The following is a 17,965-nucleotide window of genomic DNA, read 5'->3' as shown; positions in this document are numbered from 1 at the left end:
CACAAACGCAGGTTAAATATTAACCGTTATTAATTCCACCAGAACCAATCACAGAAGCCGTATTTTCAAAAACGCCTTCTCTGATTGGTTCTCATAAAGTTAATCACGCTTAAAATTTAACCGGCTGTTGTGCAACCGGGCCATAGCAATTATTCAAATGCGTGTAGGGCATAGCATTCTATTAGGTGGCTGTGATTAGGATGTGAACAACATAATGACCATTGGCTTCCTTTATATCCAATAGAAATTGATAAGAATAAAAAGGAAACTCAGCATTGGAATTGAATGAAAGATAATAATGATAATGTTATTACCAATTATTAGTAGGATAATAATATTACCATATTCAATTATGAATGAAATGTAGACTTGAAGAGTCAACGAGGATGACCAAAGTAATGTAATCTAGGATAAATATTCACAGATTTAGAACCTCGTCAATACATTTTTCTTCTTAAATGGGCAAGCTAAATATTTTTTTATGCCACACGGCACGATACATCTATTTAATATTTGACTTTGCCTATTGTTCTGAGAATTTAACGGCAGTAAAATCATATTTATTTATTTACGATGACCGAGAAAGAATATCATACATTCTAATGATTTTAATGTCGAAGGCTACGACACAACGCTTCCATTTTTTCCACAAGAAAGCACTGAATGGGAGAGAAAAACTAAGGATACTCCTTGTACTATTTCTCTCCCAAATTTAGATGATATATTAAGTTCAAAATGAGGTTATGATTCCACTTCTCTGAAATTTTGTCCTTTTTCACTCAAAAACAACAGAAACCATATTAATCATTCAAAACATATTATCAAAACTGTTAGTTGCATGCATTCAAAACTGTGGATAATTTGTTAATATCTTCTAGGATTTACTAAGCTTTAAATGAGTCATCAATATTCTGAAATTAGATGATAGTGAATTCTTGAGCCTGCGGGGCTTACGAGGTACAACAACATGTCATTATAGTGAGGTCCACGTTACAAAGTCAGTGCAAATGAAAGGACTACAGTGTTGCTGATTTTCTGCGTTACCACTGCCTCCTATAGTGAATAACTTTCCAAGAATATCTGATATGAAATTAATAGTTAATTATTGTTGAAATTTGTTGACAATACATAACCTATGAACTTGAGTGTTAATATGAGATGACATTGGGCAATACGGCAAGGCAGAACATCCGAAAGGATCTCTCTGCCGATAAATGCCATAAGAATAAATAAATTATCAATAATTATATTTTATTCAACAAGAAAATATATTTTTTAATGATTTGATGATAAGTTGTCATAATTGAGATTGAGTATTTTGGTATTTCAATATATTTCTACATAATCTAACAGCAACCTGGCAGAGGGAGAGCAATTTGCTTTGTCTAATGACAGAAAAGGATAGCAAAACCAATGTTAATCAAGTGCTGATTTTATAACGTGGTGTTGTAATTTGTTGAAATTACCTAGCGAATCGGGAATGGCTCCCCATTTGCTGTCGGGTGTTTTCAACGAAACGACACCAGGCAACGATCTTTCGCTAGTGAACCGGTCTTTCCTTTCGTGATAATCTTCATCATCGTCATCATGCAGATGCGACTGAGAGATATCATCGGAAGACGTAATAAATTCTGACTTTTTGAAGCTTCCTGTAAAGCACAATAAACCAATACAATTCTCCCAGTAAAGACACACAACAGATAAAGTTTAAAAGAAGTAATGAACAGTAAAATCGAGAAGAAATATTTGAATTGAAAATAAATTATCTTGATTAATGAAATTTCAAGCAATACATGAATCTTAATAATGCCCGCATAAGCTAATTTTTTGCTTAAGTAGCGAGATAAGATGATCGAACAGCCATGCGCTGGGCGGGATTCGAACCCACAACTGTTCCAGCAACAGTTAAAGTTTGACAAAGTCTTGTCCAACTGCGCTATTACAGTCCGCTGATTCGAGTCATCAATGAACAAAATCTATTTGAATGAAGCAAAATTATATTAATGGAAGCCATACCTAAAGATTGATGTTTATCTTCGTCTTCTTCGTGCTCATTTCTATCGAATTCTGATGGATCAACTCTCTCCTGTTTTATCCATAGCTGGAAAAGCTAAAGTACAAAAATATTAGTTTAATCCTATACTATTAAACGAACAATTTCTGTTTATATGTTTAGATGTTTATATATCTGTATGTGACCGGATCTCGAAAACGGCTCTAACGATTCTCACGAAATTTGGAAGAAAGTAGGGTTATGATATAAAAACTCGATTGCACTAGGTCTCAACCTGGGATAACTGGCTGAAGGACATTAAAAGGATAAATACGTCCTTGGAAATACAGCTGAAAATTTTGTCGTCTGTTGATGATGGAAGTGAGTGAGCGAGTGCATGTGTGTGGTACTGAGACAAAATTATGTCTCAGCTGTTGAACTTTTGTAATCATTCAATCAGTGCCGGTTGTACAAGAGCCGGTTAAATTTTAGTCCTGATTAATTCCAATAGAACCAATTTGATAAGTTATCTTTTTGAAATGGTCTTCTCTGATTTGGATTAAAATTTAACCTGCTTTTGTGAGAGAAATGTTTGCATTCCTCTGGGAATTAATCTCAATCCACTGTGATTAGATAGAACCTTTCTGTATGAATTATAAATATTATTATAATTTCTTCTTTCGTAATGAATTGTATATGCTTCTGTACTCCAGAGCGGAGCTCGGTGCCCCGATATTATAACTTACTCGACGATAAACTTAATTCATTTTTGATCAACAATGTAAAACCTCTGATTGCTTCTCTTGCAAGCTGTCTTTATTGCATGACATTTATTATTAAAAGATATAGATTGAAGATTGAAAGATAAATTATCTTCAACGTAACGAATTATTATCTTTCAACGTAACTCAACTTTACACTTGAATTTCTTTCAACATGAAAATATTATGGAATAGAGAAGCCTTTTGTTTGACTCCCATTTTCTTCAAATATAATACAACCACACACAGACTGAAACAAAAGGATAAATTTCAATTTCCATAAGATATAAATCAATTACTAAAATGCATATTTAGCTTATTTGTAGATTTGAAAAAGCAATACCATAGCAATACATAAAGATCTTTTTTATAAGATGAATACTAGGGAGAAGATAAAAATATATAAAATATCAATAGAAACGTCTAAACAAAATGAAGAAATTTCTCAAGACAAATTGAGAAATGGGAGAATAGTATATTCATGTGAAGTTTAAATTAATAAACTTACAGAAGGCTTTGAATCTGGATTCCTTTTTTGTTCTTGAGATTCAGAGTCCAAGTCATCAAGGTTCCAATTGCCGTCGACTCCAAGTTCCAAAACGTCATCTTCTTCATTGTCCAGAATTTCATCTCCTTCTTCCACATCTTCCACGTCCTCCACTTTTCTAAGGAAAATTTGAAAAACTACTACTATCGGACAGCCACAATGGATGAAACAGATGATCATAGTGTTGGTTATTTCCAAGTCACCATACTAAATTAGGGGCTACGAAGGTAACTATTTGTGAATTGTTTTGCATTTAAGACTTGACTTACATTCCAATCCAGCAAAGAACCAAAGTTGAAATCTCCAAATCCAAATCATTATTCATCCATGCCTTAGGCCTATTCACCATTTCAGTTTGAACCTAGATAGATCACCCGAATGGAAGACATTATAATAAACGTGATCTTCATTTAATCTTAGATTAGCGTTAAAAGTGGATGGTGCATATGGGGCTGAGGAGTATATTTTTGTTGATGTTTATCATCTCAAGTCCTCGTTTCTACAGAATACAAATAAATTATTTATAGATCTCCTTCAGTTGAGCTGGATTTTTCTCTTCAAAGTGTGTTTTGTGTGACAGACACTGTCTATATTCAAGATATGGGCTCTATCTAATGTGAACTAAATCAGAGTATTAACAGCTTTAATCATAATCAAAGTATTCTAGAGCACGTATTTTAGATAAGAACTCTAAAGGGCTCGATAAGACAAGCAATTGGCGTCTACAGTATCTGAAAATTATATGAATTTCCGTGTTTTAAATATATGTTACAACTTATTTCACATGAAAATGATCGTACTTACATTTTTCTCGGAGCTTTAGAATCAGGAGATGAAATATAGACATCTCTATGAGATGATACCTGAAAGAGTAAAAGATTGCTGGAATGGAATACTTGTAGAACAAAATAAAGCAAAGCAGATACATGGTAAATAAGAGATGATACATGACATGAGTTAAGAGACCTTCAACATTTTATCAAATTCTTGTCCAACATGTTAAAATCACTAAAGGATGGACAGTTAATATTATCATTTTATGGAAGAATAATTGAAATAAAGTAACACAATTGGAAATATTTTACATTATACAGTACAGCTTTCTATTCTGATTGAAAAGGGAGAAAATATAGAACAGTCAATATTATCTGTAAGCAATATCATAAATCATATTTTAGCTTTATTCATTTATAATGATAATAGCACATAATCATATAAATAATGTTTGGGAATGAGAAAACAATGAAAATAAAAATTAGCATTTAAACAAAATCTTCAATTAATAGTCCCATTTAAATTCTACAAACTCTGTATGCATAATTTTGAGAATAAATTCACTCTGAAATAAGAGGCTTCACCTACCGATGGCAAGTTGTAGTCAGAGTATCCATCGTCATCAGCTAAAAGAGCTTCTTCTTCATCTGCATCAAGTTCATTGTAATCGCCATCACCTAGTTCTCCCTCGAGTAGTTCCTCCCTTCAAACAAAGCACAATCAGTCAGATTAGCAAGTTGTTCAAAGTAGCTAGATACTTAATTGAAAGATGTGTAATGTAAATAAGATATAACTTGAAAGAGGTAGACAAGATGCAATAACCATCACCTAGAATAATTATCTTCATTCTCATTTGAATTATGGTGTTGTTGCCTGGGGTAATGATACGAATGTAAAGAAACTATTTGTGTTACAGAAACGAGGATTACAAGTTCAACTATTTTGAAGCAAGTGAAATATTAACAATATTATTATCGTCTTATAAGCTGTTTAGCAGATGTAAGCTGCTACGTCACATTAATATTATCAAGTAGTAGTATTAGTAACGAGTACATGTAATAATACACATTGATTCATGTAAATTATTAAAAATTTGATTCCAAAGTTAGTTTAGAAAAGGTTATTACAGTCTGATCCACGTCTGTTGCTATATACAAAAGCATAATGAACAGCAATTAGTACAAATGGGATGACAATCAATAATAAGAATAGATAAATTGTACCTGAATGAATTGTACCTATGTTTTCTCTATGACGTTATCTAGTCTAGTGGATTAGATGACAAGTACAGAGAGATAGAAAAATCATGCAAACCAAATGATAACAAAATTTTTTCTATGATTGGTGGATATTGATTACAACAGGCCTATTTAAAGACAATTACTATTGCACAAATGAGTATTCATATAATTGTTATCAATTCAATTAATCTATATAATAAGAGAGAGTGGGGTTGTGTTTGTTCGTTTGTTTGCATCAAAACATGCCAACTTGTGGATTGCATACCGGAAAAACGAGAATGATTTAGATCCCCAAATTTTGCACATAGATTTTAAAAATATCAATCTCGTGCACCTCGAAGCCCATATTTCAATTTGCCTTCAAGATTTTTCATAATTAATGTTCAAATTTCATTTATGGGACCTACGATTTCATACAGTGAATTCACCAAATCATATGATAGAAATTAAAAAAAAAAACAGCTGAACTATTATTGCTTTCTACCTGATTCCACTTAACCTCAATAATATTGTTTTGATAATTGATAAATATTTTTTCCTACAGTTACCTTGAAAAGTGACCATTCCTGCACTGTTTACAGAAAGCGAAGTTGCGCACTAGTGCGCAAAGTGATTACTTTGCGTACTCCAGATTTGCAACATGGCAACACAAAATAATTAGTGAGTTATATGGATGACTGGTGCGCAAAAGCAAAAATCAAGTTGGTTAGAATGACTGTGTTTGGATAAGAATCATTTCATTGGCTACATTTATGATAAACTCTCATTCTAGAAATCCAAAATAAGAATAATGTTCATTTAAATCATAATTAAATAATTACTTCTCATCATTTAATAATAATGTTTCTTTTCTATTGATAATTATTATTGCAACTGCAAGCAATGAGAAATGTAGTCTAGCAAATACACATTATGGAATATTAATTTTGAGGTTAAATAATTACCGTTCATTGATATCCATGTGAATGAAAAAACTACAATCAAAATTCTCTGGTGTCTATGTTATTTTTAGGCTACTTTGAGTATTTTTTTGTAATTTGAGATTGTAAATCTAAATTTCTGGAAACTGTTTTTAGATAGTTGGGAAGATGGAACGAACGTAGTTACGATTTTTTCCGCTAGGTCGCGCGCCTGTCGGTTCTTCATACTTCAATCATTCAAATCAGTTGTTGGCGTGTATTTTTAATGCAAATTTGTTGTTTCTTGTTTGATTTTCGTGATAATTTGTGTAAAAAATGGATGTGGATAGTGTTGAATGTGATTGTGGAAGTGAGACACAATAGTAGGTAGCAGCAGTAGCTCATAAAATTGAAGAAAAACAATGAACATACAAGAAGAATATTTGAATTCCACTTTTACTCTCTGAAAAAGGTAAGTTAGAAAACCCTGTAAATACTAGATCTAAAGCGAAATGAATAAGGTTGAAAGGACGTCCACGCAAGCGCTGGCTGGAGGATGTGGAAGATGATCTCCGGAAAATAGGCGTTAGGGGATGGAGACGCAAGACTGCCGACAGAGAGGAGTGGAGAGGCATTCTTGAAGAGGCCAAGGCCCTGGATGGGCTGTAGTGCCATGGAGTAAGTAAGTAAGTAAGTAAGTAAAGCGAAATGAGGAAAACTATATTATTTCATACAAAAGAAAGGAATTATTTTTTAACATCAATCATATTATTTTGTTATTATAATCTTCATTAGAGTACTATTTTATGATTTTTTGTAGATGAGATAAAAATAATCGACTCCTGAATAACTCTGAAATATCACACGTCTATTGTCATTTCCATTAACTTCTAAAAATGTCTGTGTGTAATGATTGCAATAATTCATTATCAGCAATTCAAGTGCTACAATAAAACACTCAAAAAAAGTTGATGAATTATGAGACATTTTTACCTTTAATTACCTATTTTTTACATTCAATGGTAACTGTAGGAAAAATTTAATGTGAAATACGTGCGCAAACTTCCTTTGCTGCACTCAAGAAACCATCATTCCGCACGAGCCGTAGGCGAGTAAACGTTTCTTTCGGTGCAGCAAAGTGATGCGCACTAGTTGCACAAATAACTATTAATAATATTATTAGTCAGCTGAGCTTTAGTGTTTACAAGTTTGTGTTTCTTGAATGGTTCCAAATTTTCTTAAATAACTCAATATTATTCGTTACAAGTGGCAATTGAGTTGAATATTTCTAATTAATTTATTCATTCAAGCCATATAAATTTAAAATTTATAGTTTTAATGTTTATTTTGGACTAAAATTTCATAAAAATTGTACACGTGAAATTCCAAACTTATCTTGGACTTTGTCACTTACAAATTTGGAAGAAAAATAGCACAAGGACTACCTTATTATTTCATCTTTCAATGTTATTACATTAGTGTCATTTGCATTGTAAATAAATAAATTATTATATTATAGTATTGTTTTGATAATTAATAAATATTTTTATTTTTACAAACTCTGTATAATAATATGGTGAATGTGAAACAGCTGCATCAAAGAAATTATCTCAAAAACTTATGTTTAGGAAAAACATAGTTTTGAAACTTTGTTTTTCTGATGCAATGTATAGGCCTACAGGTGGCATGGATTTTAATTTTTCAGCTAGAACAGTTTTTTTTATACAAAGTGCTAAATAAACGTCTACAGTTTTATCAATGCGATACATCATTGATGCAATATGAATACGCATGCAGTTAATATGTCTTTATCCAGTCAAAGAAAGGTTTTAGAGGGAAATGTTTAGAAGACAATTTTTGACCCCACAGTTCTGTTAAGGTTAGTAAGGAGGTAAACATATCAAAAGTCCCCACCCCTACCCACTGTGCTAAGGGGGTGGGGGTTGTTCAAAGGTACCATTTTTTGATTTCTCGCATGTAACTCAAAAACTAAGTATCTTACGGACATAACTGTTATATACAAAATTAAAGCTTACATAATTTCCTACAATATTTATTCCTCAACTTTTTCTATAATCTTCTCTAGTTTTCGAGATATCCGCTCTTGAAGGTGTGTGTGACATTTTTGGGGAAAAAATGCTGAATGTGAGCTTATAGAGCATTAAGTTCTCTTCAATTTGATGTATAATTTTACAATTTTACGTATTTCCCTACACCTTGTGCAGCAGCTTTAGTTTTGAGTAAATTCTGATGCTTGATAATTTCTATACACTTTTTGTTCAGTGGAATTTTGTGATATTCCCAACAGTTCCCAAGATATTCGCTCTTGAAGGTGTGTAATTGTTAAAATAACAGGTTTTTATCCAATGTTTTGCTCTTTCAGGGCTTAACACTCTCCAACAATGCATCGTAAAAACGTATGCTTATCGTAGCTTTGTAGAGCATTGAATTCTCTTTGAAATCATTTATTATTTCATCATTCCAAGTTTTCCTTCCATTGTTATAGCAACTTCAATATAGGGGGTGAAATGTTCATTGCTGCAACAATTGATCATTTGACAATGACATTTGAAGGAGGTGTCTGTGGCACAATTTTTGACTTTGTAGCTTAATTTGGACTAGTTAGTAGGTGAGCATAGCACAAATGCCCATCTTTATCCCCTATGTTGAAGGTGTGGAAACGCTGAGTTGACACTTGTTGTGAAAATTTCACCCCCCACATTGAAGCTGCTATAGCAATGAAAGGAAAACTTGAAATAGTGAAATAATACATTATTTCGAAGAGAATTCAATGCTCTACAAGCAAGCATCAGTTTGTACGATGCATTGTTGGAGAGGTATAAGCCCTGAAAGAGCAAAACATTGGATAAAAACCTGTTATTTTAACAATTACACACCTTCAAGAGCGAATATCTTGGGAACTGTTGGGAATATCAAAGAAATCCACAAAACAAAAAGTGTAGATAATTTATCAAACTTCATTTTTTAATTATTAGTAATGTCGGTTGAACGCTTTCTTCTCAGGATATGAGCATGGGAGTAAAACGCAGAAAAATGCAACTTTTAAACCACCCTCATCCCCTTAGCACATGAGTTAGGAATGGGGACTTTCGATATGTTCTACTCCTAACTAGTCTCAACAAAGCTGCAAAGTCAAAAATTGTGTTTGAAACATTCCCTCCATATTCCTTTGTCAATTGGTCTATTGAATTCATTATTTTTCCAGAAGTCTTCTTGGAATGTAAGACAAGAGAAGATGTTTTGCATGAGTTATCTTGGATTTTTGTTGATGACGAATGACGACCTGAAATGTTGAAATTCATTACAAATATTTTTTTAATTTACCAAAAAAAATAAAACAAATCTTGTGTTGCCAGATATTTTTGCAGACGATTCAGAGTTCAAACCCAGTTGGTAGTCTCAGATAGATATAATAGGAAATACAGTAGAATAGTAGTAGGATGATAGTAGAGGAATCTTTGCAGATGCACAGTATTACTTCAGAGAGAGGAAGTCAACTTTGACTGCAGAATCGAAGCTGATGTCTGATATCCTGAATTCATTTGAGGAGAGAGGCTCAGTTCACTGATTCTTGTCGACCCAAGTGAAACATTTGAATGTAGGCTATTACTCAAAAAAAAATCTTATGGCGTTCAAAATCCAGTTTTGCATTTGCCGGCTCATGCCTCCAGGATTTCCAACAGACTGTATCAATCCATGAAGCCTTATTTTCCCGGTATTGGTAAACCATTGTGTACTACAGTGCTCAGAGCTATTCATCTATTAAGCTTGCTAGACAATGAACTGTTATTTGCTGATGACAACCCTTTTACAGGACAGATTAAATTTTTCACCACGCCAAGGATTGGTTCAGACTTGATAGTCTGAGCCTGACACTCAGACTCGGACTTTGATAAGTAGCCTTGGTCAGCACTGCCAAACTCTTAGCTCTTCACCTTCCACCTGGACTCAAGGTGCTTGTGAACGTATGTCTGTCTGAGGGTGTTTTTCCGGACTGTCTCAAAGTGTCTAAAACGGTGCCAGTTTTCAAGAAGGGCTGTCATGATAATATTGGAGATTTTCGCCCAGTCTCCATTGAGCCAACACTTGGGAAGATCATTGAGACTGCTATGTTGAGAGAGATGACCAAGTTCCTCGAATGCAACAATCTGCTTGCAGACATGCAGCACGCATTCAGAAGGGGGAGGTCGACCTCATCTGCTGTGATTAGTCTTGTGGAGAGGATCAACAATGCTATTGAAGAACAGGGATCAATTGACCTTGCTCTATGTGACTTATCAAAGGCATTCGACTGTGTCTCCCATGAAGTCCTGCTCAGAAATTTGAAAAGGTACGGTTTTCAGGGCAGAGCATGGGGTACGGTTGCTGATTACCTTGGTAACAGACAGCAGGTCGTATCCATCATGGGTGCTAATTCAGATAGAGCAGGAGTACCACACGGAGTACCCCAGCCAGGGCTCAGTGCTTGGACCACTGTTATTCCTGATCATGATAAATGACCTGCATCTGCCGAGCTCCAGCCTGCTTTTTGCGGATGATACCACCATCTTAAATCAGGGCAAGGGGCCAGAGGAAGCTTAGCTGAAGGCTCACGAGCTTTTTGAAGAGGCAAAGGGTTGGTTTTGCACAAATAAGCTCAAGTTGAATGAGAGCAAAACCCAAGAGATGCTGTGTACACTGACCAGAACAGCGGTTGTCAGTGCTGCTCCTGTCACCTTGCTTGGCTTGTCATGGCAACCTCACATCATCAAATTCTGTAGAAAACTTTCTAGAGTGGTCTATTTGTTCCGGAAAATGAGAGGACTTCTGAGTTCCCATAGACTGCTGATGCTGTTTCATGCTTTGTTCAGCTGTCATATCCAGTATGGAATACTTGTGTGGGGTCATTCAGATCATGCTAAGGACATTCTCCTGCTTCATAAAAAAGGCACTTCTTGTGATGACTTATAGCAAGTTCGATGCTCACTGCCAGCCCATATTTCAAATTTACATATTAGCATCACTCTTGAACGTCAAAAAACATCAGTCTCAATCAATCAATCAAATTTCATTTATTCAAGTAGTTGCATATAAAAGACAAGCTTCACAACATTGAATCGTCACAATCAATAATAAACACAAAAAAATACAATAGTGCAAAGAGGAGACGTCAAAGAAAAACACTGCCTTCAGGAACACCCCCTGGAAGAAATCGATTAATTTCAGTTGATTTAAAGGAAATTTTCATTTTGTAATAATTCTATGTTCTCAAGAGGAGAGGAAGTGCACACCTACAATACTCGGGGGAGGGCCAACTTGGATGTTCCGCGCCGTCGACTGTCTAAGGTTAGGGATTGTTTTCTGGTGCTCGCAATCAAGATATTCAACTGCCTGCCACATTCAGTGAAGGGGCGCTCACCTACCGTGTTCAAGAACACCCTATCAAGGTGGCTCATTGGGAGGAGCTTTTATTCTTTAGAGGATTTTTTCAATGATGACTATGCTGGTCTGTGAGCCACCATCAATGTGTAAAATACAGTTTTAATTTTTGACACGATCTATCCGGGGAAGCCTCGTCATCGATCACGATATTGGAAGGCTGCTGTGGAATGGGCACACTGAGAATGTGACCAAGTGTCTGTCATCTAGGGATGTTTTCCGCGGCCTAGGCTGAAGCCTCTATTGATGGAAGAGCATCTAGCCTTCATAATAAATATTGGGCTTCTTTATAGTGCTTTGGTCTGCAATTGCGGGGCCACCTTTGTTTTTTTTCTTTTTGCTGAGGGTGATGCTCACATGAATTATAGACTTGTGCGTAGGTAATGCGGGGATGATAATGAGAGATGAATGGACCTACAGTTTAAGGTGGGTTTCAAACCACCGGGAAGCGATTTTCTAACTAATGAATCATAGCCAGTTGTGATGCTATTTTGCTTCTTCAGAAAAAGGCTGTTGGGATAGTCTCTTCAAGCGGTTATCTGTATCACTGTAGGCCAATTTTATGGCAGCTAGAAGTGTTCACAGTTTACAGTAACAACATCTCATTCAAAGGCAAATTTGAACATGTTTTCTATAACTAAATTTTATGGCCGAAGTCTCAAACTTGGCATTTCACTAAACATCCCATCTTGCACACTAAACAAGAAGAAATACTGTTTTCCCAACCTGGCCCTCAAGATGTTCAAAGCGTGCCTGGTGCAATGAATTCAAGTTCAAATTCATTTTATTGAGCCAAAAAAGAACATACAGGCCATGTCAAAATCATAAAAATAGACAGAATAACAATGTAAAATTAAAAATTTAAGTATATAACAATGGTAAGAATACATTTATAATACAACAGCAGAGTTCAAGTGTCATCATTCAGAAATTCATCTACACTATAGTAAGCCCTATTCACTAAGTATGCATAGAGTTCTCTTTTAAAATTTATTGATGGGGCATATAAACATTTTGGTAACTTTATAAACAGTATCAAACCAATTACACTAGGACTTTAGTCAGAGAATCTCAATCTGTGGTGATTAATAAATGGGTCCCCATTGCCACGAGTAGAATAACCATGAACATCACAATTCTTATTCAATGATTTGATCTTATTAACAATGAATAATACTACTCTGTAAATATAAATACATGGAAAAGTGAGTAATTGTAGTTCTTTAAATGCATTCCTGCACGATTGATTGTAATCCAGGTTTGCCAAGTACCTCACTGCACGTTTTTGCAAAATGAATAATTTCTGACAGTTTAAACCAGACGTACTTCCCCAAAGTTCTACGCCATATACCAGGTGAGTGTAAATGAGAGAGAAGTACACACACCTAGCAATATCTCTATTTACAAATCTTACCATATACCGTAATACAAAGAGACCTCTGCTAATCTTACCAGCTACTTTATCAGCATGCTCATTCCATGACAATCTTTCGTCTACAGTCAAACCAAGTAAATCTACTGCATTAGCATTTTTAATAGCATTATCCCCTATCATGACTACAGGCTCGAAAGAAAATATTCTCCTTAAATTAAATTGTATATCGAGGCTCTTGTCGGGATTAACGGAGAGAGCACATTCATTATAAAACTGCACAACCTCATTTGAACACAAATTGGCTTTCAGCTCCAGCTGGTCAATACTATTGCCATGGAGTAACAGAGTTGTGTCGTCAGCATACAATGTAGTATCACAATTATTTGAAACAGACGTCGGTAGATCATTTATATACAAAACAAACAGGAGAGGACCGAGTATAGAGCCTTGAGGAGCACCTTTTGTTACATACAATTTCTCAGAATCTACAACTCTACCTCCATTCTTAATACTAACATACTGCATTCTCTTTGACATATACGACTATCAAATTATTTATAATACCCCTCATACCAAGAGAGTGCAGTTTGTTTAGTATAATTTCTTTATCAACACTATCAAAAGCTCGTGATAAGTCGAGCAGAACCCCCAAAGCAGCTTTCCCATTGTCCATAGCCTCAATTACACTCTCAATAAATCTAGTTGCTGCTGTGATAGTGGATTTACCTTTAATGAATCCATTCTGACAATCATTTAATAAATCAAACTTTTGTAGGTAGTCAATAATTCTGTCGTAAATCACCCTTTCAAAAATCTTGGATAAGACTGACAACACAGAAATGGGCCAAAAAATTTTCATGTTTGCTCTGTTACCCTTCTTGAATAGAGGAATTATTTTAGCAATTTTCAATGCATCAGGAAACACACCACTCTGAAAGAATCCATTCAAAATGAAAACAAGAGGATCAGCAATCTCATCACTGCATGCCTTTAAAACCTTGATGGGAATATTATCGTAACCAATACTATTCTTATTTTTCAAGTTATTAATCATTTTTAAAATTTCTGTTTTGTTTGTGGGACTCAGATAAAAACTTCTTGGAATATTTCTATGTGGAATTCTTCGTGTACCGGTATTAGCAGACTGTTTTTGAGGAGCCATGGATATAAAATAAGTGCCTGGATGACAGCAGTTTTAGAATAAGACTCAGGTCCCGGCTCTTTGTTAGTGCAAAGCCTACTACTCGTAGGAGAAATACTTTGAGGATAGAATTTGGGCAACAACATAATCTAGCTCAGCATTGATGCAATCAACCCAGCCCTGCTGGTCAAAGATGAAGACTTCAAGTAACTCAAGTGTTGAAAGGGTGATAGAAATATATTAGAATTAAGCCTTAAATTGAATATTCGCCAGAGATGTTTGAATTTTTTTAGGTATTTGAAGAACGACAAGGCTAAAACGGTTTTAACAGATATGGTACATTTCAAGTCCATCGGTGGTTTGTTGAGATTGCTCCATAAAAAAACTAAAATGAAAAATTATTTAGAAATTAAAATTATCATTGGATTAAAAATAATTTAGGCTATAATATGATGTTAATTAGGCCTACAAAAATAGGAAACTAGTACGGTAAATTTATCTAAGCGTAAAGAAACTTCGGGGTATGAAAAAAATATATATTAAGAAGAAACCTGGGAGGATAGAATGAATCTTTAGGAAATTATCAACTCAGATCATAATAATCCGCTATTAAAAACCTCTTACCCCGGTTCAGCCATTTTCAGTAGTTGTAGTTGTTTTGAATTCCATAAATTTTGAGGTTGGAAGTGATCAGAAAACTAATGCCTGGAATGTAAGTTTCTTAAAACTGAGAATAGCTTTAATTGAAAACTTATAAATTTGACCTTACATTAATTATTATTGAAATTAAAATAAAGCATGTATTCAAATCTATTGAAGAAAATGATTGCTATCCTCTTGCACAAACGACAAACAAAATTATTTTGTAAATTTGCATTTTTTCTTGCACTATCGTGTAAGGGATGCGTACAAGTTGGTCGACGACAAACTGGGTCGAGGTCGATAAACATTTTACACTAACGACAAATGCGGTTAGCAACAGAGTGGATCACATTCCTGAGCAGACCCAGTTTATCGTGTCATGAGGCGAAAAATGCGGTCAATTTTTATTCCTGCACCTCCCGACAAATGCGATCAGCGACAGAGTGAGTCACATTCCTCAGCAGAACGCATTTGTCGTATCAAGAGGCAACAAAAATGCGGTCGATTTTCATTCCTGCACCTCCCGACAAATGCGGTCAGCGACAGAGTGGGTTACGTTCCTGAACAAGCCGCATTTGTTGTGTCATGAGGCGAAAAAAGGCCCAATTTGTCGTCGACCCAGTTTGGGGGTCGCATGAATTGGGAATATCTGGAACTCAAAATCTTGCAGCTGGCCGGAATTGGAAGTATATGAAACTCCGAATATGTTGACAGGCGGAACTCCGAATATCGTGCAGACCGGCGGAACTCAAAATATCTTGTCAGCTGGTGGAATTGGAAGTATGTGGAATTGGAAATATATCGAATTCACAATATCGATCGTTATTAGCGAGACTGGGTAGATGTGGGATGAAACAAAAATTTGTCGCAAAACAAATGAAGGGTTCTATAGTTAACCTAAAATAAATTCATCAACAGTCGTCAGTCTTGTTTGTTGAAACAGATAACAGAGTTTTGAAAGCTTGCATAATATGTATGAATATAATGAATATAATTGAAAAAGAACGACAGACCAGGTCCAAAAGTATTCTATTCCCAAATTTTGATAATGAAAAACAAGTCCAAAAAGATCAGCCAAGTTGTTTCTAAAGTTCAAGTCCAATATTTCCATTCAAAATTAATATATAATGAGCTATGAATTACCCTAAGTGGGCTAATTAGTCCATATCATTCCAGAAAATAAGTCAGATTTGAACCATTTCTCAATAACAAACACATTACCAGTACTCCCACTTTGGCACTGATATTCTGAGTTCGATATTCATTTATTTATTAGAACAGTCACAAACACGATATTTGGAAAGAGAAACAGGCAATTGCCCAAAATTTCTTCAATTCCTTGATTTTGGCACATAAATAGTCCAAAGTGAGGTTCAGTTTAAAATTTCTGTTTTCACCAAAGATTAACACTCAGAGAATACATATTCGAGATGTGACTGATGAATTTTGAATTTCGAAGGGTTGATGAGAGCCCGAAATAACACTAAACAATCCGAAAGTTTCAATAATATTGAAATAAACTTTAGAACTAAGTACCAGATATTTCCAATTCCGCCATCTGATAAACAAATAATTTGAGTTCCAGATACTCCCAATTCCGCCTAGCAACATATTTCGAGTTCCGGATATTTCCAATTCCGCTGCCTGACAAAGATTCAGAGTTCCACCAGAGACAAGAATAATATACTTATCCTTCCTAATAATTACTTATACTTCATCTATGGTTCCACCCAGCAACAGTTTTCAAGCATAGGACATTTAACATTGATATTTTGAGTTCCAGATATTTCCAATTCCGCGGCCCCGTTTAGGGTATACCGCTTGGTATACTGTGGCGTTGCTTATGTAATTACATTATGTTGCTTGAGTATTGATAAGGCCCTTAGACCAGTTATAGAATGGCTCATTGTATATTCATACTGAAAGTCGATGACGCCAACATCTACAGACAAATCCACCCATCTTGACATCACAGCAGTGACGTCACGCATAGTAAAGAAATAATTATTACAGAACACTTTTTTGAGTTTGAGGTGTAAGTGTTTGTGGTGTGTAACTTACATTGTTGTTGAACAATGCATTGTTAAGGCACTATAAAGACTGGGTACACGCAGTTGCCATTTTGTTCCATAGACTTCCCATCTTTCATACGTGTTTACATTGAGTGTGCTATAAATTTGCTAGTTTTGCCACTGTAATTTTAATAAAATAGCAATTATGGGGGTTGCTCCGCACCAAATTGTTGCAATAATGATGCCAAAGGCTTTCGAACGTTTCGTTTTCCGTCTGATAGTTCTAGAATAGCTATTTGGCTATAAAACTGTAGACGTACTAAGTGGAAACCAACTTCAATTTCCAGACTATGTGAGGTGAGTTTTGCACAATCCTTGTGTTTTCTTCATTATTAATTTAATTATATGATCAACAAATTTAATTGTTTGAGATTAATAAATAATCGAATGAATGTTTCAGTCTTTATAATAATTACATGAAAGTGGTTTAAATTACTGAAAATTTATTTGTGAGTCTGTGACTGATTTTGAAACTTACTTCATTTTGTGTCACATTCATATTATGTTATATTAAATTTGAGCTTTTTCTCTGCTTTATTACTAAATTATTTATTGAGTTTTGTTTGTAAAAAATTTGAATTAAATATGACATTCAATAGATAATTTTGAATTCATTTTTCAAATATATAACTCTCAGTTCAATCGTCCATTGCCTCTCAAGTCTCAACTTCCACCTATCTTTCTGCATTTTTTCTTTTTGTTTTGATTTATCTCATTTGAATTTCTTTGTGTGTAGATTGTTATAAATCAGTTTTGATTGATTTGCCAAGAAAATTTCTGATCTTTGATTGGCAATTCTAAGAGTGTTTGTTTTTTAAAATATGCGTATCTACTGTATAATAGTAAGTCCTAGTTGCACAAAGGCCTGTAAAACATTGTTAATCTCCTATTAACAATGGTATAATTCTTATGAGTAGGCCCAAAGATTAACTTTGATCTACTTTTGTGCAACCAGCCTTTCAACTGTCATAAAAACTCATGTCATGTATACATTTTTATCATTCAGACTTGATCAATACTTGATTTTGAAAATGGTTTTTGTGAATTGATATGACTCAATTACTCATTGAAAATCATACTA

The 17,965-nt window shown here is 34.6% G+C and overlaps 1 protein-coding gene across 2 annotated transcripts in view; it reads right to left on the bottom strand.

The window, feature by feature from the left end:
• Positions 1 to 15,068, bottom strand: part of LOC111060034 (RNA-binding protein 33-like) — a 34,893-nt gene extending 19,825 nt beyond the window's left edge. Inside the window, exons 1-6 of one of the 2 annotated variants that reach the window (XM_039424454.1) lie at positions 14,795 to 15,068; positions 4,664 to 4,778; positions 4,106 to 4,164; positions 3,263 to 3,419; positions 2,017 to 2,110; positions 1,467 to 1,649 (exon numbers count right to left, since the gene is read on the bottom strand). In XM_039424454.1, coding sequence (XP_039280388.1) covers positions 1,467 to 1,649; positions 2,017 to 2,110; positions 3,263 to 3,419; positions 4,106 to 4,164; positions 4,664 to 4,778; positions 14,795 to 14,808 — 622 coding nt within the window. In that variant the 5' untranslated portion in view covers positions 14,809 to 15,068. The remainder of the gene's footprint in view (positions 1 to 1,466; positions 1,650 to 2,016; positions 2,111 to 3,262; positions 3,420 to 4,105; positions 4,165 to 4,663; positions 4,779 to 14,794) is intronic. The other variant, XM_039424455.1, reaches the window with a different exon arrangement.
• Between the last annotated feature and the right edge of the window lie 2,897 nt (positions 15,069 to 17,965).

Source organism: Nilaparvata lugens, chromosome 3 (assembly GCF_014356525.2).
Source record: "Nilaparvata lugens isolate BPH chromosome 3, ASM1435652v1, whole genome shotgun sequence".
NCBI classification, from domain to species: Eukaryota; Metazoa; Arthropoda; class Insecta; order Hemiptera; family Delphacidae; genus Nilaparvata; species Nilaparvata lugens.
The sequence above is the reverse complement of the archived record's forward strand: the minus strand, read 5'-3'. Positions and strand labels throughout refer to the sequence as shown.